At 44.5% G+C, this 21,993-nt stretch overlaps 1 protein-coding gene across 3 annotated transcripts in view; it reads left to right on the top strand.

Annotated features, from left to right (window-relative positions):
• The first annotated feature begins 1,186 nt into the window (after positions 1–1,186).
• ILDR1 (immunoglobulin like domain containing receptor 1) overlaps positions 1,187–21,993 on the top strand; it is a 94,278-nt gene continuing 73,471 nt past the window's right edge. For all 3 annotated transcript variants that reach the window (XR_003792434.1, XM_029215396.1, XM_029215395.1), the window contains exons 1-5: positions 1,187–1,399; positions 14,692–14,862; positions 16,245–16,394; positions 19,704–19,823; positions 20,107–20,253. Coding sequence is in view for 2 of the 3 variants with exons in the window: in XM_029215396.1 (XP_029071229.1) it covers positions 1,345–1,399; positions 14,692–14,862; positions 16,245–16,394; positions 19,704–19,823; positions 20,107–20,253 (643 nt within the window). In the remaining variant the exon portion in view is untranslated. The remainder of the gene's footprint in view (positions 1,400–14,691; positions 14,863–16,244; positions 16,395–19,703; positions 19,824–20,106; positions 20,254–21,993) is intronic.

Here is a 21,993-nt window from a genome sequence, read left to right as displayed (position 1 = left end):
ACAGGAGTGGAGGGGGGAGGAGGGGATTTGGAGAGAAGAGACTGGGTTGAAACCTCCAGTCAGATTCAGGACAAGGATGCTCCTCTGGGTGGAGGCGAGATGAGGGACTCCAGTAGTGCCAAGCGAAGAGGAGCCTTCCTGGCAGAGCAAAACAGGAGATACACTTATGAGAAATAATACTGACTTGTAAGGTCGGTGAGCAGAATAGGAGATCCCTGAGGGCAGAAACCATGTTCAATGCATTTTTATAACTATTTTCTTCAGGAAAAAGGTGGTGGCTAGGAGGAGGGGGGAATTGTGTTTGTTACAGAACAGGGAGCACAGTGAGAAATCCCTGATAAAGGAGAGGTGTATAAGGTGGCTTGCTGTCTATATGTTGGCCAGTGTTCATGTCACTTTCCAAATTAATGTCATTGGTTGGCTGGTTCCTGAAGGCAAGTGTGCCTTCCTCCTCTGATTTGCTTTACCCCTTACTTCCTACCAAGGAAGAAGGAGAGACTGGGAATACATCCTAGATGGCCTGGTGCAAAGAGACCTAGAATCTTTCATCTTGGGCGGCTGAGGTCTGTGAGGGGCTGCTGAGCTGCGTGCAGGATGGCAAATAATAAGGCCTAAACCAATATTAACGATGCCTAACTATGGATGGTGGGAGCACGGTTTTTTCTTACTTCCATTAATTTATATTTTTTCTAACTTTTCTATAATGAGCACCCTTTTCTTTTATAACTTGGAAAATTAGGTCTATTTCTCTAGTTCACACCCCACCATCTTTATTTATAGAAAACCTGAACAATCATTACACATAAACATCCTATTAGTGTGTTTTTAGTGGGGAAAAAAAATGTTTTCCAAGCACGTGTGAGTGAATGGAAACATACGGCAGGAAATATTCCCTAGAAAGTTATATCCACATAATTCTACGAAGAGTGAGGGAGAAATTTGCTAGGGGTAAGGTTTCCCAAGAACTTCTGGGGAAAATGGTAACAGGCTCTTACAGGTGGGAGGCGAGAGTGGCACGAGATGGTGTTTCGGTGAGGAGAATCACCTGGCAGCCTGCCTGGGGGGCGGTGGCAGGCAGGAAAGGTGGCCGCGGGCCAGGGCCGGGGCGGAGCAGGAAACGGCGGCGCGCGGAGCGGGAGGCGGAGCCGCGGGGAGCTCCCAGGTGGACAGGAGCCGGGCGGTACCTGCCCGCGGAGCCGGACCGGTCCTCCCGCCGCGCCGCACGCAGTGAGCGGAAAGCGGGGGGATTCCTTGGAGAAGTGGTGCGCCCTGAACCGGCCGCTGATGAAGACAGACACAGTGTCCCTGGAGCCCCTGAGCTGAAAGGGACCGGAGGGGGCCGGCATGAGCCCCGAGCTGCCCGCACCTTGGCTGCTGCTCTTCACCTGGCTCCCAGCAGGTGAGCCGTGGGAAAATGGGTCCCACCAGGGGCCCAAGGGGAGAGGAAGCCATTGTTGCCTGGCCTTGCAGAGCTGGCCACAGGCAGGACAGCGGAGGCCCGGGCCGCGCTCAGGTGGCTCTTGGCACGGGCGCCAGGAGTTGCGGGGACTGAATCGAGTTTCTGTCTGTGGGAACCTGTTGTTTTCTTCTTTTATTAGCCTAGGCCCTTCCGAAACAGGTGCAACTAAGGAAGAAGCCAGGAGCCTCTGGGCTTCTCCTCCTGCTCTTTAGGCACTTCTTGGTCTCTAAAGACAAATTGATAGAGGCGGAAACACCACTCTTACAATTCCTAATTGTAATTCCTAATTCCCACTTCTGACCCTGGGCACCCCATCCTCAGAATTAGGACTTTGTAGCCAGCAGTCATCTAGGTCAAAAGAATAATAAAAGAAGCCTTACAGACAAAAATCCCATTAGGGTGTCAAACCCAATCCTTAAATCACCAGCATGATGTTTTAAAAGCTGTTCTATTTTTACAAAGAATATTGAACGCTCAACATTTTTCAAACACAATGATTATAACCAAAGGGTATATTCTTTTTTTTTGGAATTTTATTTTTATACAGCAGGTTCTTATTATCTATTTTATACATATTGGTGTATATATGTCAATCCCAATCTCCCAATTCATCCCTCTTTCCCCCTTTGGTGTCCATACGTTTGTTCTCTACATCTGTGTCTCTATTTCTGCCTTGCAAACCGGTTCATCTATACCATTTTTCTAGATTCTACATATACGTGTTAATGCATGATATTTGTTTTTCTCTTTCTGACTTACTTCACTCTGTATGACAGTCTCTAGGTCCATCCACGTCTCTACAAATGACCCAATTTCATTCCTTTTTATGCTGAGTAATATTCCATTGTATATATATACCACATCTTCTTTATCCATTCGTCTGTCGATGGGCATTTAGGTTGCTTCCATGACCTGGCTACTGTAAATAGTGCTGCAATGAACATTGGGGTGCATGTGTCTTTCTGAATTATCATTTTCTCTGGGTATATGCCCAGCAGTGGGATTACTGTGTCATATGGTAATTTTATTTTTAGTTTTTTAAGGAACCTCCATACTGTTCTCCGTAGTGGCTGTATCAATTTACATTCCCACCAACAGTGCAAGAGGGTTCCCTTTTCTCCACACCCTCCCCAGCATTTGTTGTTTGTAGATTTTCTGATGATGCCCATTCTAACTGGTGTAAGGTGATACCTCATTGTAGTTTTGATTTGCATTTCTCTAATAATTAGTGATGTTGAGCAGATTTTCTTGGCCAACTGTATGTCTTCTTTGGAGAAATGTCTATTTAGGTCTTCTGCACATTTTTGGATTGGTTGTTTGTTATTCTAAAATTGAGCTGCATGAACTGTTTATATATTTTAGGGATTAATCCTTTGTCCTTTGATTCATTTGCAAATATTTTCTCCCACTCTGAGGGTTGTCTTTTCATCTTGTTTATAGTTTTCTTTGCTGTGCAAAAGCTTTTAAGTTTCATTAGGTCCCCTGTGTTTATTTTTGTTTTTATTTACATTACCCTAGGAGGTGGGTCAAAAAAGATCTTGCTGTGATTTATGTCAAAGAGTGTTCTGCCTTTGTTTTCCTCTAAGAGCTCTGTAGTGTCTGGTCTTACATTTAGGTCTTTAATCCATTTTGAGTTTATTTTTGTGTATGGTATTAGGGAGTGTTCTAATTTCATTCTTTTACATGTAGCTGTCCAGTTTTCCCAGCACCACTTATTGAAGAGACTGTCTTTTCTCCATTGTATATCTTTGCCTCCTTTGTCATAGATTAGTTGACCATAGGTGTGTGGGTTTATCTCTGGGCTTTCTATCCTGTTCCATTGATCTATATTTCTGTTTTTGTGCCAGTACCATATTGTCTTGATTACTGTAGCTTTGTAGTATAGTCTGAAGTCAGAGAGTCTGATTCCTCCAGCTCCATTTTTTTCCCTGAAGACTGCTTTGGCAGTGTCTCCATACAAATTTTAAGACTTTTTGTTCCAGTTCTGTAAAAACTGCCACTGGTAATTTGATAGGGATTGCATTGAATCTGTAGATTGCTTTGGGCAGTATAGTCATTTTCACAATATTGATTCTTCCAATCCAAGAACATGGTATATCTCTCCTTCTGTTTGTGTCATCTTTGATTTCTTTCATCAGTGTCTTATAGTTTTCTGAGTACAGGTCTGTTACCTCCTTAGGTAGGTTTATTCCTAGGTATTTTATTCTTTTCGTTGCAATGGTGAATGGGATTGTCTCCTTAATTTCTCTTTCTGATCTTTCATTGTTAGTGTATAGAAATGCCAGAGATTTCTGTGCATTAATTTTGTATCCTGCAACTTTACCAAATTCATTGATTAGCTCTAGTAGTTTTCTGGTGGCTAAAGGGTATATTCTTAAAGTAAGCAAATTGCTAAATGGACAGACTTCAGAAAGTGGAGCTCCAGGTGTTCATGAACCAACCATGCAGTGTGAGTAGCCAGGATACTGAGCTGGTCAAATAATACAGACTGCTGTATTTGCCTGGCATTCGTTAAATGGAAGCCTACCTGCGTGACACATTTTAGAAGCAAAGAATGCTGAACACGGAAAGATCCTAAGTCCAGGAAGAAATACAGTTTACATTGTGACATATACACACATATATGAGATTTATAAAATAGGAACAAAAGGTATACACACACACACACACAAAACCAGTTACTATGTTGGATAAAAGAATAACAAATTAACATTAAATATTACTTTAATAACATTTAAATTCATAGAAAGTAATCCCCAAATTAACAGTATTAAATAGAAAAATCCAGTAAGTTGATTTTCTCAAGACCCACTGCAAACTGAGGTATGAACTTTGGAAAACCCTGCATTAGAACACATTCATTTTGGTCTGTCACCTTGTTATCTTCTGTTTCTAAAGAAAAGTCAACCCAGCTCTCTGATTAGCATCCAAGTTTCTGCAGTTGCGAAGTGTGGGTCAGGAAAGAGATTATGTCAGATGTGGGTACTGGCTAGTTGGTGTGGCTTGGGGCCTCTGATGAAGCCTCTGAGGTCAGGAAGTCCTGTGAAGTTACCAGAGTCTTTATGTTTGGAGCTGTGGAGAGATGGCTTGTCAGAGGGTTTTGTGTGTGTGTAATTCTCCAAACTGTTTTTCCTTAAAAAGAAAGAAGTTTTTTTTATCACACAAGTGATATTTGCTTCTTGAAACAGAGCCTTAAGATAAGGCTAAAGTAAGCTCCTATAGCCCTTTGCATTATTGGCTAATAGCTCTGGTTACCTTCATCCAATCTCAAAGTTTATTCCTGGAATGAAAAGTTTAGATTCCACCCCCCGCCCCCTCACTGCCAAATTCTAAAAGGTTGTGTGTTGTTTGTGCTTTTGTGAATATTTAAAAAGATCTTAGAGGGGTGTTAACTTATAGATCCACGTAGCTATCAACTTATATTATTCTTTAGGAAATCAGACAGCTGACTTCTAAGGGACAAGATTCTTAGCATCTAGACCAGGAGCTTCCCCTTGGTGGTTGGGGTGAAGGTTGGGATCATACTGAAAACCTAATGACATCTTGGTCCCTGATACAGTAGATAGTAAAAAGTAGAGCTTCTCAGGTGTTGGACAGGGGACTGTCCACTTGACTCCTCCCTTGCCCCCCACCCCCCCTGCCGTGAGGCTCCCTGAAGTACCTCCCAGAACCCCAGTGCTCTGCGAACACAAGTAGAAATCACTCCCAGTCCTTGTCTTCTCCTCCCAGCCAGTTTTACAGGTAAGGAAATCTGTGTCCAGGGAAGTCAGGCATCTCAAGTTGACACAGTGGAGTTGGTTTGAGAGCGGGGACGACGGGAACCCTGGCGTCCTCACTCTTGGTCCATTGCTCTTTCACCTATTTCATACCATGGAGCAGATTTGTTTTGTCTAATTGAATCCTGGTAGAAATAGAAATTGACTACCTCCTGGATGTATAACCAGATGTTAATTATTAAACCTCTTGTCTCAACAACAGTGCAGTGGGATGAGATGCTGGGTAATTACTGTACTGTCTGCCTAAGTTTCTTTCGGCCTAATACTTTATTTCATTATTTGAAGTCCTTAGGGGAGAAATAAGATTGTGTGTTTTAAGAATTAGGAAGACTCCGATCATGTCTTGTCTTTCTCCAGTCTTCGTTTCTGGATCTTCCAATCTACAAATCTTAGGGTAAGGTGGGGTCAGAGGAAAGCATTCTACACTTTCTTCATTTCCCAAACCCAGTTAATCACCATGTGCTATTGCTTAATCCCAGCATCTTAACCATCGCCTTGCCTCTAGGCCTGCTACCTCTCTGCCTAGTTTCAACCATCCTCTACCCAGATGATAGGTTAGCCTACCTGGATTAATCTTTCCCACCTTCACTTGAGTCCTCCAAGAACCTCTGCTAGATCCCCATAGTTTATATGAGTGGATTAAATCTCTTTGGAATTCAAGCCTCACTCATTATGGCCTCACTAACATGGGCAGCCTTGTCTCCACTACTATGAGCATGCTCTTGCACCCCCTCTCCCCCCAACATACACCCTTCTTCCTTGCTTTTTGTCTGGCCATATTACAAATGGTTGACTTTAACCATTTGTTTTCTGTACTTTCAGAGCACTTAAACTTTGTTCCAGGCAGCTTAGCCTGTCTTGTATGAATTTATTTGTTTGTTTATTCAGCAAAGGTTTAATGCACACCATGTGCCAGACATACTCTCAAACAAAAGCAGACACGGCTTTGGTCCCCATGGTGCTTATGGTCTAAAGGAAATACAAGCAAATGTAGAAATACAACTATGATAGGGACCATGAGAAAGCGATACAAGGTACCACAAGAGCATATAATAGATGGATTTTGCTCATTCAGGAGGCCCTCCCTGGAGAAATGACGCTTACATTGAGAGCTGAGGGGTGATCATCCCAAACAAATGAATAGCATGTGCAAGGCTGCTGGACAGGAGCTCAGTGAGAATGAGAGGTGGCAAGAATATCAGTGTGACTGAGAGGAGGAAGCCACCGGACGTGTGGTGGAAAGGAGGCCGGGGATGGGTAGGACCAGATATGCATGGCCTCATGGGTCATGGTGGAAGGCTGTGTATTTATCATAAGAACAATGGACAGCTTTTGGAGATATTTAAGGAGAAAGAGTTGGGAGACGTGTGTGGAATCCACGTGGAGGAAAACCAGAGTATGTGCAGGTACCAGTTAAGCTGAAGCAGTATCCAGGCTGGAAGTGATGGTAGCTTGTGCTAGGGTGATGGTGATGATGGAGAGACAGAGATTCCAGAAATACTTAGGAGACAAACCCAATTTGATAGTAGATTTTAAATGGAGTGAGGAAGAAAGAGATGTCAAGGACGATTCCTAGTTTTCAGTCTTGTCCATTCACTGAGACGGGAAATAGGGAAGAAGCCCAAGTTTGTACAGAAGGAATAGGATTTAGATTTGGGGTCTGATTTAGATTCTGAAACAACCAAGAAGAGCTATGAGGAGGATTTGGACCCGTGTGTCTTCTTGGCTCTTATTGTACAGTAGTAGGATTTGTTATTCAAAGCTCTACCCGCTTCTAAGCCATCCTATAAAACTTAGCCATGACCAGAGGTACCTTGCTTATCCGTTTACTTATGTATTGTTGACTTTCCCCAAGAGTATAAGTTCCAAGAGTACAGGGACCTTGTCTCTCTCATTAGCTACTTTACCCCCATCATCTGGAACAGCGCCTGGCTCATAGTAGGTATTCAATAAATGAGTGAATGAGTGACCTCTGAAGGCCCAGGGCACACAGAAATTTGTCATTCTGGTGAGACTTAAATTTGCATGTGCTCTGAGATTAGCATGTGGGGACACAGATGAGTCACAGACACTGAGCGTCTGACTTTGGGAAACCCCGAGCATCTGCCTCTCAACCAGGTCTTGTTGTCCTCTACCCCTAATAACCAAAGGATATCAAATTCAAACCACCTGAGGGGCTATTTTTTTCACCTAGTAGTTTATCAAGAAATTTTTAAAGATTGATATTTCCCCTGTTGGAAAGATTGTGGTGAAACATGGGAGTGTCACACCCTGTTGATGGGAATATAAATTTCTTTCCTGAATTATCTATTAAAATATAAAAGCCTTATCCCCTTTGACCCAGCACTCTCTCTTTGAGAAATACATCCTACTAGAATAAAAGCATGCATGTGAAGAGATACTTTATATAATATAAAGGTATTCATTTCAACAAATTATTTCAGCATTGTTTGTAATAGTGAAATATTAGAAACAACCTAAATGCCCATCATTAGAAAAATGGGTAAATTATGGTTCATCCATGTAGCGAATTTTCATGCAGCCACTAAAATTTAGATCCATATATACTGAGATAGAATATAATGATATCTCATTAGTTTGAAGAAAAAACAAAGTTGCAGGTCAATGTACATAACATGATTAATTAAAAAAAAAAAAAAACCGTGTAGGAAAAGATGTGGAGGGTAGACACCAAATTATGGTGCCTCTGGAGAGTAGAGTTCATAGTGAGCAAGGATGAACTTTTTACTTTATACCCTTCTCTATTGTTTGAAGTTTCTTATTATTTATCTTATAAATAAAAAAGGAAGAAAGGGGTTTCTCTACAAAATGGTTAAAATAAATTTGTGAATGTCTCTTAAAGGGTTAAACCTCCACCATTAGGAAACTTATCCAGGAGGCAGGTGGTACAATGGAAACTGTAGGATTTGGGATTTTAGAGGTATACGTTTATATCTAGTTTCGCTATTTACTAGCTGTGTGGCTTCAAACCGGTTACTTAATCTCCCTGAGGATTTTCCTCATCTATGAAATTGAGATAAAAATAAGGCTGATCTCATGGGGGTTTGCCAAGGTTAAACTACGTACTGCATAATGAAGCCCCCAATACCATGCTGACCAACACTGAAGTGCTCAGTAGTTACCAGTTTCCTCCCGAGGGTAGACATAGGCTTCTGCCACCCCAAGCCTAACAACTGTCGAGAAGCACCCCCAGACCTTTGTTAAACGTGCAATACGTAGACATAATTCCTCCCCCGCCCCAACCTGCTTCTTTCTCCCCTTTTCTCCTCTCCTTGCTCTCTCCGTCCCTTACTTCTTGTCCATGCATTGCCAGGCCCTCTTCTCCTTGATTCCTCTTCTGTTTGCACTGTTATCTGAGGAAATGTAACAAATGCTGATGGTAAATATACTTGGGGAGATAGCTTGCCCTGACATAAACTCTGATAGGATTAAACCTGTGTACTTTTTGTTAACCTGATTAGTGGAGCAGAGGTGCCTGGGTGCCTGAAAAACAGGAATCAAGACCTTCCATCGGAGGCACCATTAGGCCACTGCCCCTTGCTGGGAAAGACCTTGCTCTCCTCCCTGCCTGCCACTCCCTTCCAAGCAAGACCCTTCATGTGGAAATGAGGGGAAATGCCATCCAGTCCCCTGAAAAGGATTCTTAGTTTAAAAGGAAAAAAAACTTTTGTATCTGTATCCCTGTACTGTATGGATAATATGTTCTAGAAACTATAAAACATCTTGCCCACTCTGATACTACACAGGGAAGACAGGCTGAATAAATAAATGTGCAAAGATCTGCATCTATTTGGGAACACATGGCATTTAGTTGTAAAGATACTCTTCTTTTTATTGGTGTATTTACCTTCCACTTCAAGGCGGGATGGTAGTCCCCACTCTGCTTAGCAGCCTAGTCTTGGAAAGTACCTCATGGCGGGAAACAGAGAATCCCCTTCTCCTTCCCTCCTTCCCATGAGCTCTGCTATCTCATCTGAAGTTACCTTTCCACCCTTACAGATCTCCCTTCCTCTTTCACAGAGACAAACTGTGAATGGGTTTGCCAGGTAAGACGCAGCTTTAAAAGCTTTTAATGCACTAACTCATTTTGCAAAGAGAAGGCAGTAATGATAGCTTACATTTGTATCATTTTAATTCATTCAAAATGCTTTTGCATGCTGTTCTCAATTGCTCTCAACCTCTTGAAGTGGGCAAGATAAGAACAAATGATACAAGTAATAGCTACTGTTTATTGAGTGTCTATTATGTGCCAGGCTCTTTGCTAAATGCTGGACATATTTATCTCATTTAACCCTCACTATTACCCTACCAGGCACGTATTATCATCATCCCAATTTTGCATATATAGAAACAACTGTAGTTTGGAAATAACTTGTCAGGTCTTTTAGCTAGCAGGGGAGTGGAGGCAGAATTTGAACTCAGAAAATCAGTCTCCAGAATTCATGTTTTCAGGAGAAAATTATAGACACAACTAGGCAAGTAGATGGTGATGAACTGGGGAGAAGGAGATGCCACAGGATGAAGGGAATTTAAGAACAGAAAGAAAATTTAAGAATTTGAAAGCCCGTAGTACCAGGTTTAAAAGAGCAAGGATGCAACCAGGACACATATAAACGGGACACTTATCTTTTTGAATCTCTTCATATTTTCAGCCCAGATTCCGCTGCCCTTAGTCTCTCCTTGAAAACTTGACCTGCTTAGTAGTGTGTGTGTCCAGTGTGGTTAGTTTTACAGAGAAATTAGAGGCTAAAGGAAAAGATAGGAGGTTTCTGCCTTTGAAATGGTCTGTCTTGCTACTTCCTCTCTCTTCCTCCCAATCTGGAAATTCCTCCTGCTTTTTGAGTGTCCAGTGCCTGACTTCTACTTGGAAAGTCAGGCTTGCCTTCTTAGGAAAGATTGGATTTGGTGTGAGCAAGACCCGAGTTCAAATCCTGAGGCTGAGAGGGCTTGGTTTATTATCGTCTCTGAACTTTTGCCCACAGATATGAGCAGGGCTGACCCCACCCTAGGGAATTTTGTGAGGATTAGAGACGATGTATGTACATCACCTGGTACACAGTAGATGCTGAAACCCAGAGCAACAGCTGAGAAGAAGGGAGAAGCGTTTGCTGGTTGCTCGGTACCTTTTGGCCTGAGATTCTCCTCCACCCTCCATGTGAGGGTGGGCTTGGGGTGAAGGTCTAGGAGCTGTACAGGATGCTGTAGGGCCAACAGACCGCTGGAGGGAGTGTGAATGAGCTCAATATGGTCAGATATGTGGGAACCTGGCGTATTTCAAGGCTTGAAATTCACGTAAGGCATGAAATTAAAGAGAGGATAAAAGAGAAATACCAGGCAACAAAGCCAGTGCTGACGTTGGTAAAGGTGAGTCAAGTCACCCCACGTGTGCTTTGCCCATAACAAGAGCATTCATGGAAAAGAAGCTGAGTGCGCATTTGGTAATGAAGGTGATCACCCTTGTCCCCATTCTTCTGCCTCAGGGTGTCAGATTCAGCCATCTTCAAAGCTACCCCAGAGCAACTTCTGGCTCCAACCAAATACCCTCTCTGACTCCCAGCAAACCTGCACTACCCCCCTGCAGATATTCCACCTCTATACAAATAATGTTGACTGGAGTCCTTTGAATAAACTGTCATTTGTATTGAATTACCATTCAGCAAAATAAAGAACATGTAGCTTATTAATCACGGTATTAGAGTAACTGCTGCCCATTGTATATTAATTATTGCTCGTGTAGCCTGGCCCCATATGCTGTGATTATTTGCAAGCTATTGAATACCAAACATCTTCCTTTATTTAAAGAATAGCCAGGTAGAATGGCAAGAGACTGCTCAGGGGCAGAATCTTGGCTCCAACCCCCTTAGAAAATGAATGACCACAGTCAAGCCACTTGCCTTATCCAATCCTAGATTTGCCGTGTATGCACCGGCACAACTTGTTTCCTCCCAGGGCTCATATTTAGGGAGTAAATGAAAATATTTGAAAGTGCTTTGTGAACCTAAGATTTTGTTTACACCACAATTCAATGTTTTTCTCTCTATTCCAATCCATGCGTGTTACTGAACAAAATAAGCTAGTGTTGACAGTGCCATCCTATTCATTGTCAAATCTTACCTGTAGCTGCTTCTGGTATTCAGTTAAAGCTGTGTTGGGTAAAAGCTCCAAGGCCTACTTCAGGTCAGTTCTGGAAAAAACCAAAGAGGTGGTGAAGGTGGAGAAGCAAAAATAAAAAATCAGATTATGAAATAATCCTTGTTAGGCTTGAGATACTAGTCATTAGCTCTTCCATTCTGATTGGACTGATTTCCAGGAACACTACAGCTAGTAGAGACAGCAGCTATTTCCCCCAAACTCCTCAAGGCTTATTTTCAAAGTGATGTTCTTTTTCCATTCACAACTAAATAAGGAAGTTATCCATCTTCCTAAAAACATCACTTTCACCTTATTACTTGTCTTCAGGAAAGCCTTCAGTGATTATCCATTAACTGGAAATAGACTCGAGTGCAATTTACACTCCACCCCATCTCCCCACTTCCTACTCCCCACTACCAGCTCCCCTTATTTATCCTCTGTCTATAAAGCCAGAGGCACCAGCTGGGTTGGTTCCCTCCAGGTTCTCAAAGGAACTGCCCCTTCCTGATAAGGGCCTTTGCTCACTCCTTTCTTCCATCCTGACACAATGAGGCTCTCTGCCCTCTCCCTATTTTTCACGTATCATGTTTTGTTTTTTTTTGCGGTACGTGGGCCTCTCACTGTTGTGGCCTATCCCATTGCGGAGCACAGGCTCCGGACGCGCAGGCTCAGCGGCCATGGCTCACGGGCCCAGCCACTCCGCGGCATGTGGGATCTTCCCGGACCGGGGAACGAACCCGTGTCCCTGCATCGGCAGGCGGACTCTCAACCACTGCGCCACCAGGGAAGCCCTCACGTATCATCTTAATCCTACTTGGGTTTTAGGGTCTAGCTTAAATCTCTTCCTTCTATGATGCTTCCCACCCACAGGTCTCCCCCACACTGCTGCAGACCCTCTCTCTAGCATGGCTGTCACTGGCACATCCTCATTACAGCCCAGCCCTGGAGATGGCTCAGGTCATTTCTGGGGACCAGAGCCTGTCCCAAGCAACATTCTGCTACCTCTCTGTGGACATGAGAAAAGTGGCTGCTGGTGGCCATCACAAACCATGGTGGCTGTCTTATGAGGGTTGTGTCCAGAAGGCGAGGCAGGACCCAGAACCATGTGGCTCTGGCCGTTGAGCCAGGCTCACCCAGCTGCTCTATAACAGGGGTGACTGTATTTATTTTGTTTATGGGAGTTAGTCAAAATGAAGGTAGCTCTACCTGAGAACTCTATTGGAGGGACTCCCAGCTTGAACCCCTTTCTCCTTGGCCCTCATAATTAGGGAAAAAAGGAAAAAGACTCATACAGTGTCACTAACATGGCAGCATATATGCCAGCACCTTGCCAGGTACCATGCCAAGTGCCAGGAGTGGGTTATCTCACTGCATTCTTGCAAGGACCTGATTAGGTTAGTACTATTATAATCTCCATTCATAGCTGAGGAAACACAAGCTCAGAGAGAGTAAATAACTTGTCCAATGTCCAAGTGAGTAGTACAGTTTGATTTGAACCCAGTTGTATCTGAGTCCAAAGCCTGGGTTTACTTTAGCTAGTCTACACCAGTGGTTCTCAAAGTATGGTACCCATCAAAGTAGTATCAGCAACTCCTGGAAATTTGTTAGAAATATAAGTTCTTGGGTCCCACCCAAGTCCTACTGAATTAGAAACTCCTGCTGACAGTGATCTGGGCTGTCACGAGTCCTCCTGGTGGTGCATGCTCAAGTTTGAATACTACTGCTCTACACTAAACCTCCTATGAGAAGCCCACTATAACTTGGCCTAGAATCCATATTGACATAGGAACATTTGAAGATGCTGGTTATGTGTGGACTTCTGACCATGCCAGAGTCCCACCTGACATTTCTGTGCCACCTGGTTCCTCATCAACACACACTTGGAGCTTTCAGTATATCTGTAGATTTGGAGGGTAAGGGGAGAAAGTTTTTAAAAAGTAAAAAGAAAAATGGTTAGTTCCTTCAAGTCTTTCATGATAAAATTTGTCACAGTCTGATCATTTTTTAATTTTCTTTATGCTTATGTTGACCAGTTGAACTGCCAATTTTCACTGGTCATTCATTCCATCATTTATTCAACAGACATTTGTTGGGTGCCAAGGAGGTGACAGGCACAGTATGAGGCTCTTGTGTTTGAACAGTGAGTCAGAGGCAAACCCAGTTGGCCTTCTCAGAGCCTACAGTAGACAGGCCATCCCCAGAAGTGTGAAATGCTCTGCCTGGGGGTAGGATGAGGCACTTTGGGAAAACAGAGGAAAGCCCCTCTCCCGGACTTGTAGTCAGAGGAGGCTTCTTGAGGAGGTAAGGGTGCAGCTGAAGACCTAAGAAATAAGTAGTACTTAGCCTGGTGAAGGGAGTGGAGAGGCCGCTGGTGATGTGGAAGAGTGCTCCAGCCAAGAGATGTACATGTGGGAGCACCTGGGGAAGACAGCAGTCCTAGCACGGGAAGGACTGAGGCAAGTCCAGAGTGGCTGAAGCCCCAAGTGGGGGTGGGCATGAAGGGAGATGAGGCCACAGAGAAAGACTGAAGGCAGACGTGACTGGCCTCCTAGGCCAGGGTACAGAGGTTGAACTTTATCCTTAGGGAAATGGGAAAACGTTTTAAGAAGAGAAGTGACATGAAAAATTATATATATTAGCGAAGTCACTCCAGTACATACATGGCCTTCTTTTTTTTTTTTAAAGAAGATGTTGGGGGTAGGAGTTTATTAATTAATTAATTTATTTTTGCTGTGTTGGGTCTTCATTTCTGTGCGAGGGCTTTCTCTAGTTGTGACAAGCGGGGGCCACTCTTCATCGCAGTGCGCGGGCCTCTCACTGCCGCGGCCTCTTTTGTTGCGGAGCACAGGCTCCAGACGCGCAGGCTCAGTAGTTGTGGCTCACGGGCCCAGTTGCTCCGCGGCATGTGGGATCCTCCCAGACCAGGGCTCGAACCCGTGTCCCCTGCATCGGCAGACAGACTCTCAACCACTGCGCCACCAGGGAAGCCCCATGGCCTTCTTTTAATATCGTTTCTTTATCATTGTTGGATGTGTTATCACTCCCTATGGACTGGGAACACCTTGGGAGTCATGGTTTTTGCTCTTTTTCTCCTCCATCTCCTCCAGGGTGTCTGTGCAGTTTCCGTCCCAACCCTGCCCAGGCTAAGTAAGAACACAGACAGCTTGTGAGCTGCTCCCAACCAGTCAGGCGGTGTGTTTGCTTGTGTGCAATGCTTTTATTGCCCCATGAATAGAAGTAGGTCACCCCTTAGAGACCTACCTAAGGTCTGCCTTCAGCATTGTCTCCTGCTCTTGGCTGCAGGGTGTGTGTCCTTGCTGGTGACAGTCCAGCACACGGAGCGCTATGTCACCCTGTTTGCCTCCGTCGTTCTCAAATGTGACTACACCACCTCTGCCCAGCTCCAGGATGTGGTGGTGACGTGGCGCTTCAAGTCCTTCTGCAAGGACCCCATCTTTGATTACTACTCTGCATGTGAGTGCCCTCATCCCTGCCCCCTGCTCTCCCGGAGTCCTTCTGTGATGTACCGCCATTAGGGTGTAGGAATTCTTTAGGATCACAAATCCTTATAGTGAGAAGAAGCCAGAAAGATCACTTAATACTGTCCCCTCGTTTTATAGATAAACAAACAGAGGCCAGGTAGATGAAATAACTTATTCAGGGTCACATAATATTTATTTATTTAAAAATTTATGTGTCACCTTGTTCTAAAATAAATGAAGGCAGCTTAGACTTTAAATAAAAGGCAGAGCAAGTTGTGACTCCTAGTTCATTCCTGGTTGCCCACCCATGCGCTAAGATGAGGATGTAGGTCTGCCTCTCATCACCCCCACCTCCTCCGAACGCAGACAAGAAGACTCCTACCCGCCCCCCAATGACGCATGAGGAGTGGTCACTTGTGAGCCTCCCGCCCACTGCCACACTCCCTTCTAGAGCCAGCCTTCCTGGTGGACAGTCAGTCCTCTGTGGATTAAACACTCTCAGTGCTGGAGAGCTCCCTGGCCACAGGCAGCCTGTTCATTGTTGGACATCCCTGAGTGCTGTGCAGCTCTCCCCATGCTTAGCCAAGTCCTGCCTCTCAGTGACAGCTGCCCTACTCACGTCAGTCCTGCTGTCTGGAGCCAAAGCTCTTCCCTAGCTGCCCACCTCTGCCTCTCTCAAGAAACAAAGGAACCCTGATCCCCACCACCAGCCTGGGACAATTAACCATTAGAAATTCAGAGAATAGAAGTAGATACCCTGTTCACAGGAAGGAACTGAGCTTCCTGAGATGAGGAAAAGCAAGGGGAGACATCAGCTTTACCTTTTTTAGCCCTAATATCTTACAATATGAACTCCAAAACCTAACTGTCTGAGCCACCCACAGAGCCTGACATTGTCCCCAAGACACCCCTCTCTAAATTGAGGCATTGTTTCCTGGGGGTTACTCTTAAAATGCCTGCATTAAGTGGGAAGGTAGGAGGGACGGGCTAGTAGGCATTTACCATCAGCAGATTTAACAGCTCTCAAAACTTTTATTGTGAGGGCAGGTGGATGAACCATATGGGAGCAGATTCTGGGGTGACTTTGAAAATGAGGCAAGGGAAACTGGGGTGGGAGATGGGGATGCAGTCAGGATTTGGAAATGATGGCCTATTAGAGGGGTCTGGAGTCTTGCTGCTCAAAGTGTGGGTCACTGGTGTCACCTGGGCAGAAATGCAGAATCTCAGATCCCCACTCCAGAATCAGAATCTTCATGGGGATGCATAGGCTCGGGAAAAATTGAGAACATTCATTGCTCCAGAAACCACTAAGGGCACCTTTCTTCATGGGAATTCCCCACTGCTGTGTGACGTAGGTGTGTACTCTTTCCCCAGCATACCAGGCGGCTTTATCCCTGGGCCAGGACCCATCCAATGACTGCAATGACAACCAGCGGGAGGTGCGCATCGTGGCCCAGAGGCGGGGGCAGAACGAGCCCGTGCTGGGGGTGGATTACCGGCAGCGCAAGATCACCATCCAGAACCGTGAGTGTAGAGGCAGCAGGGAACTGGGGGTGGAGAGGTGTGTAGACCAGGCCCAGAGGTCTGAGTCATTGTGGGGATTTCCCTTTTTTTCTGCTGCCTGATGGTCTACTTGGTCACTTTCATTTTTTGAGGAAAGTGCCAAATACACAGAATGTGCTATACCATCCGAAGTCATTACCCTGGAAGCTGGTCTCAGGCAAGAAGACATCCTACAGCTTTGGCTAAAGGTCAGGGAGTGGGTGATTTCCTTTGCTTTTCCAAGATGCAGGTCTAACGTCTGGCTCAGGCTCCCTTGATTCCTTCCACAAATTGCTCTCAGGGCCTGCTCGAACCCCAGGCCCCTGAGTTCCCCTCTGGCTACTTCTGTTGCCCAAATCTAAGGAAATAGGGGTTTCCAAGTAGATGGCCACCTTAGACCCTTGCCCTCCATTGGTAGAGGAAAGAGCATTGTGCTTAGAATCAAAAGACAGGGTGGGTGCCCCCATGCTTCCACTCCCTTGCTTAGTGACCAGCAGCAGATCCATTCTTTTCTCTGGCCTCTGTTGCCACATCTGAAAGATGGGCATAATGGCCTCTGTCTCCCCACACCAAAGTGAGTATCAAATGTGATACCTGAGAGCTATGTCTAAAGCATATGCATTCTTTGTGGGAGTACAGAGAGTAGTGGTCAGCCCCTTCTCTGAAGTCAGACTCAGGTGTTGGTCCCCATTCTGCACTTACAGGGTGTGTGAACTTGGGCAAGTCCCTTCCATTTTCTTTAGCCTCAATTTCTGTAAGATGGGACTTGCCGTAGCACGTATCTCATGGAGGGTTGTCAAGATTAAGTGAGATAATACGTATAAAGCACTTAGCAAACATTAAGTGTGCAGTAAACTTCAATTATGATCACTCAACACACTTTTGAATGGATGCGTCAGTGCCCCACATTCCTGTCTTATAATCCAGGACTGCTGCAATGGATTATTGGCACAGAATTCAGAGCGTATTTCAATGAGCTTTATGTGCAGTGTTAAATAAATATTGGCTGGTTAAAAGTGAAAAAAAAAAAAAAAGCGGGAGAATACACCTAGAAGGCCACTCAGGGTACTCTTAGCAACAATGTGAGGAAATCAGTGAATATTCTATGACTGTTGAGGTAGATCAAGCCAGTTTAAAAATTGCTTCCACCTTTGTGTATAATACTTTGGCTATAATACATAAGTCTGATCCATTTACATTCAACCTCAGACCTTCCCAAGTCAACCCTTGAATGCTCAGCCTTAGGGAACATCTATCCTTTTCCAGTTTCTAGGTGCATCCTCAGAGGTTCAGGGTGACTCTGCTTTCTCCAGAGCCCACAGAATTAGCTCCGATCTGACCCCAAAGTTTAAAGGATGAAAGTGCCCATAGGGGATAGTCGCTGATTTTCCGTCTTTTTTTCTAGTTTTGCACAGCACTGTCTACTACTTCCCCTCCCAACCCCGTTTGGGTCAAACCCTGCCTCCTTCTTACTCCCATGGGAAAGCGGTATTTCCCCTTGGTCTTAATTTTTAACCTCAGGCTTGTTGTGACTTCTTGGAGCCCTTGTATTCCGATACTTTTATGCCTGTGTTTGCATCATTTGAGAAGACCCTGTCAAATCAGTTCTTGGATAATTTAAAATATTAACATATCTGAATGTCCTCATTACTCTGACATCCCTGAAATAATCCTTATGCCTCTAATAAAATTGGGGCAGATTTATAACACACATTAACCTTGGAGGGGGAATTTCTTCCTAAGCACTTTCACCATTCTTCCAAGTCTGGGGCAAGCTTGTTTCTGGGAAAGGCAGTGGGTTTGGAAAATCATGGGGTAGGAAAAAACCGTAGGGATTGACGTAGAAAGAGAAGGAAACAGAAGTCGAAGTTAGCTCCAATGGTGCGTGACCTTGCATGTTTGTTTCATTTCCTCAGTAAATATTTCTTGACAAAGAGATAATAAAGAATTGCAGCTACGACTGCCAGCTGAGCAGGAGCAAGTCTATAACTGAGGTCTTTAAGAATTTGAAGGTGTCCTCTGGTACTTACTGTGGCTGAAGTAGCAGGGACGTGGGAGCTGCCCTGATGCCTTTGACTGGACTTTAAGCGCTTTGAGGACAGAGATAGGTCTTGTTTGACCTTCCATAGAGTCTGATATAGTGCTGGACCCACAAAAGGTCTTTAGTGAACATTTGTTGCATTTACTAAATGTGAACATAACATTCACCTATCTTAACGGGGTAGATGCTTGGTGCTCATGAAAACTGAAATTCTTTTCTTGAGTAACCTTTACTCTTAAAATATTGGCATTTCATCCTTACTTATTATTCAAGTTCATCTCACCTATCCTTTCAAGATTCAGAAATATGTGTTTCCAGCTTGTGAGGAATCCAGGCTGTGGAGTTTTCCACCCAGTTAGGAGAGGACGGTAGAGCTTGGTGGTTAAGGGCACCAGCTTTGGGGCAGAGACATGAGTTTGAACCTACCTCTGTCACCTCTCTCTGTTCTAGCTTCCTCTAGTCTTAGTTTCCTCATCTGAAATGCAGCTAATAATCCTACCCACTGTATCAGGATTAAGTTTGATTGCAAGTAAGCAAAAGCCCAAAATATTAGTGACTTAAACAATAAAGAAGTTTATTTCCGCTCATGTATAAATTTGGAGGTAGACAGACAAGAACTAGTGTGGTGGGTCTGTTCCATTATGTCCTCAGGTACCCAAGTTCCTTCCAGCTCACCAAGAATGTCATCTCCTTCCTCATGGTCCAAGATGGCAGCCATCACATTTGCTTTCCAGATAACAGAGTTGAAGAAGAAAGGGGCAAAGAAGTTCCTAAACTGTTTTTAAAAAAGTTCCTGGGAGCCATCATGTGACACTTCTGCTTATATTGTGCCCACCAGAACTGAGTCACATGTCCGTGTCCATCTGTAAATGAGGATGGGAAATAGTGATTTTATTCTGGATGGCCATGTACATGACCAAAACTTCTATGATCATGAGAGAAGGGGAGAATAGACATTGGGAGATAGCCGGTAATCTCTACCTCACCCACTTAGAGTTGTTTTGGGAAGTAAATGAGGTGATGTATCCAAAATCCTTTCAAGGTACCTAGTAGGGCTCAATGAATGGTAAGTTCTGCCACCTTTATATTGTTTGGAGAAAGAAGAGAGTCTCAAACGAAGGAATTGAGGCCTTTCTCTGAACTATGAGAGGCCCTCTTGGGATGTGGAAGTACAATGCTGGGGACTTGAAGCGACCATAGATCAGATCCCTCTCCTTTAACCACTGGCACCTTCCCCTCCCCTGTTGCAGGAGCAGATCTTGTGATTAATGAAGTGATGTGGTGGGACCATGGAGTGTATTATTGCACCATTGAGGCTCCAGGGGACACGTCAGGAGACCCAGATAAGGAAGTGAAGCTCATTGTCCTGCGTAAGTGCTCCTGGAGCTTTCTATTCGGCCACCCCACTGTGACACTTTTACATACAGAAAAAAAAGAAAAACAGAAACACGCAAGCCTAGGTTATTGTTGTCGGTAGCCAGCCTCTGAAGTTCCCTTACCAAAGATAAACTTTTTTTTTTTTTTGCCTGTATGTTGCTCACCCTTAACCTATAGTTCAAGAGCTGTGTTGATCAGACCTCTACAACGTTACAGCCTGAAGCATGCACCTACCTGCATGTTTAGTTCAATCCCTGCTCGGCTTCTCTCCTGCAGACTGGCTGACAGTGATCTTGATCATCCTGGGGGCCCTCCTTCTGCTCCTGCTGATTGGAGTGTGCTGGTGCCAGTGCTGTCCTCAGTACTGCTGCTGCTACGTCCGCTGCCCCTGCTGTCCCAACCGCTGCTGCTGCCCCGAGGAAGGTGAGAGGGGACGGACGAGCAGTGCGGTGGGGTGGTGCAGGAGCCTAGTGCCCCAGACAGATCCATTTCATATGCCCAGGTCAAAACCTTGGGTTCTTCCAGGTTCTCCTCCATGCCCTTCTCCCGTCAGAGGCTCAGAGGTCTTTGGCCTCAGCCCAGGAAATTATGCTCAGGGAAGCTATGGAGCAAAGTGGGAGGACTTCTGCCTGTTCACCTCCTAGCCTGCCTAAGGCTTCGTTCAGGTGTCTCTGCCTACATATCAGTGGCCCTGATGTGCCTGTGCTCCAGCATTTGCTCCCAGCACTGACCTTGCTTGGACACGAGGTGGCTGGAGGGAGTGATTTGCATAGAGCTGTGAGAGGGAAGGCCACTTCTCAAAGATGACTTGAAAAGAACAGATGAGAAGAGAGAGGTGTTGGAGCAGGGATTCTCAAACTTAAGAATCTCCTGGAGGCCTCCATCTCCAGAGTTTCTGATTTAATCGGTCTTGGGTGGCCCTGAGAATTTATATTTCTCAAAAGTTCACAGGTGATGCAATTCTGCCAGTCTGGGGGCCACACTTCGAGAGCCTCATTTTTAGACAAAGGAAAGAGGGGGCAGAAGAAGATCTTGCTCTAATGTGATCTTTCTTTGGGCTTAAGTTTGACCTTTTAAAACAGAATTGTGACATGCCATAAAAAATTTGGTGAAGGCCAAAGAAAAAGAATTATTCTACAAAGATCTTTCCTTACTAAAGAGATGGAATCAACAGCTTTAAATTGAAGGAGGTTTTTTTGTTTTTAAAGTAACATTTCCTTTTCCTGATGATATAAGTGAAGTATTACATTGTCGAAAATTTGAAATGTAGGAAAATGAAAAGACTAATCTAAGCACCCAGATATAACCACTCTTATCATTTTGGTCTATTTGAAAAGAAAACTTTTAAAAGAAAAAAATAAGAAATTGGCTGTTAAGACAGAAACAAAACCTAATCTACAAGGTCAAGAAGGTCAATGGTCTGAGTCTAGTTTCAGGCCTATGTTCTGAGGTTGCTGTCTTACAGGAAAAGAGAACTAACTTTTATTGGATGTCTGGTGTGTGTGGGCCCTTTGCATATATTTCCCTTTTGAATCCTCACAACCCTAGAAGGCAGGTATCATTATTTAACCATGAGGAGACTGAAGGTCAGAGGAGTCACACAGCTGGTAAGTAGCAGAAGTAGTGCAGCGTTGTATTCATGATTATCTGACTTATGAGCGCCTGAATTTCCCACGAGAGAGGCTGCCACGACCTATCTGTGTAGATCACTATGGGATTGGCTGAGATACCAATGAACTCCTTCAAGAGAAGAAAAATAGCAGAGAACTCAATATTGGGCCACGGAGCTCCCTACCGTTCAGAGGCCTCTGGGAGAGATGCCACGTAGAAGTCACTGCCACTGGAGCAGAAATATGCAGACTGAGATGAGAGAAACTCTCCCAAGATACTTTCTTGGAATCCCTAGGTCTGTGGGGTACTCAAAACAGTCAGGGCTAGGGACTCAGTCAGCACAAGCGATAAACGTATCCACTGTCAGTAAGCTGATAAACAGGTTCTGGGAGAAAGTGGCTTCTCCTAAGTGGTTAGGGGTCATTTAGAAGAACTGGTAAAGTAAAGAAATGTGGGCCACAAATAAAAGATCCCTGAACTTGAGCAGATGAGATCACTTTCAAAGTGAGTCACTTGGGGAGTCTGTCCTGAGAAATTTGGTGATAAGAGGAG

This window comes from Monodon monoceros, unplaced genomic scaffold, assembly GCF_005190385.1.
Source record: "Monodon monoceros isolate NGI ecotype Baffin Bay Population unplaced genomic scaffold, NGI_Narwhal_1 Super_Scaffold_11, whole genome shotgun sequence".
Lineage (NCBI taxonomy): Eukaryota > Metazoa > Chordata > Mammalia > Artiodactyla > Monodontidae > Monodon > Monodon monoceros.
This window is presented reverse-complemented; position numbering and strand designations above follow the sequence as displayed.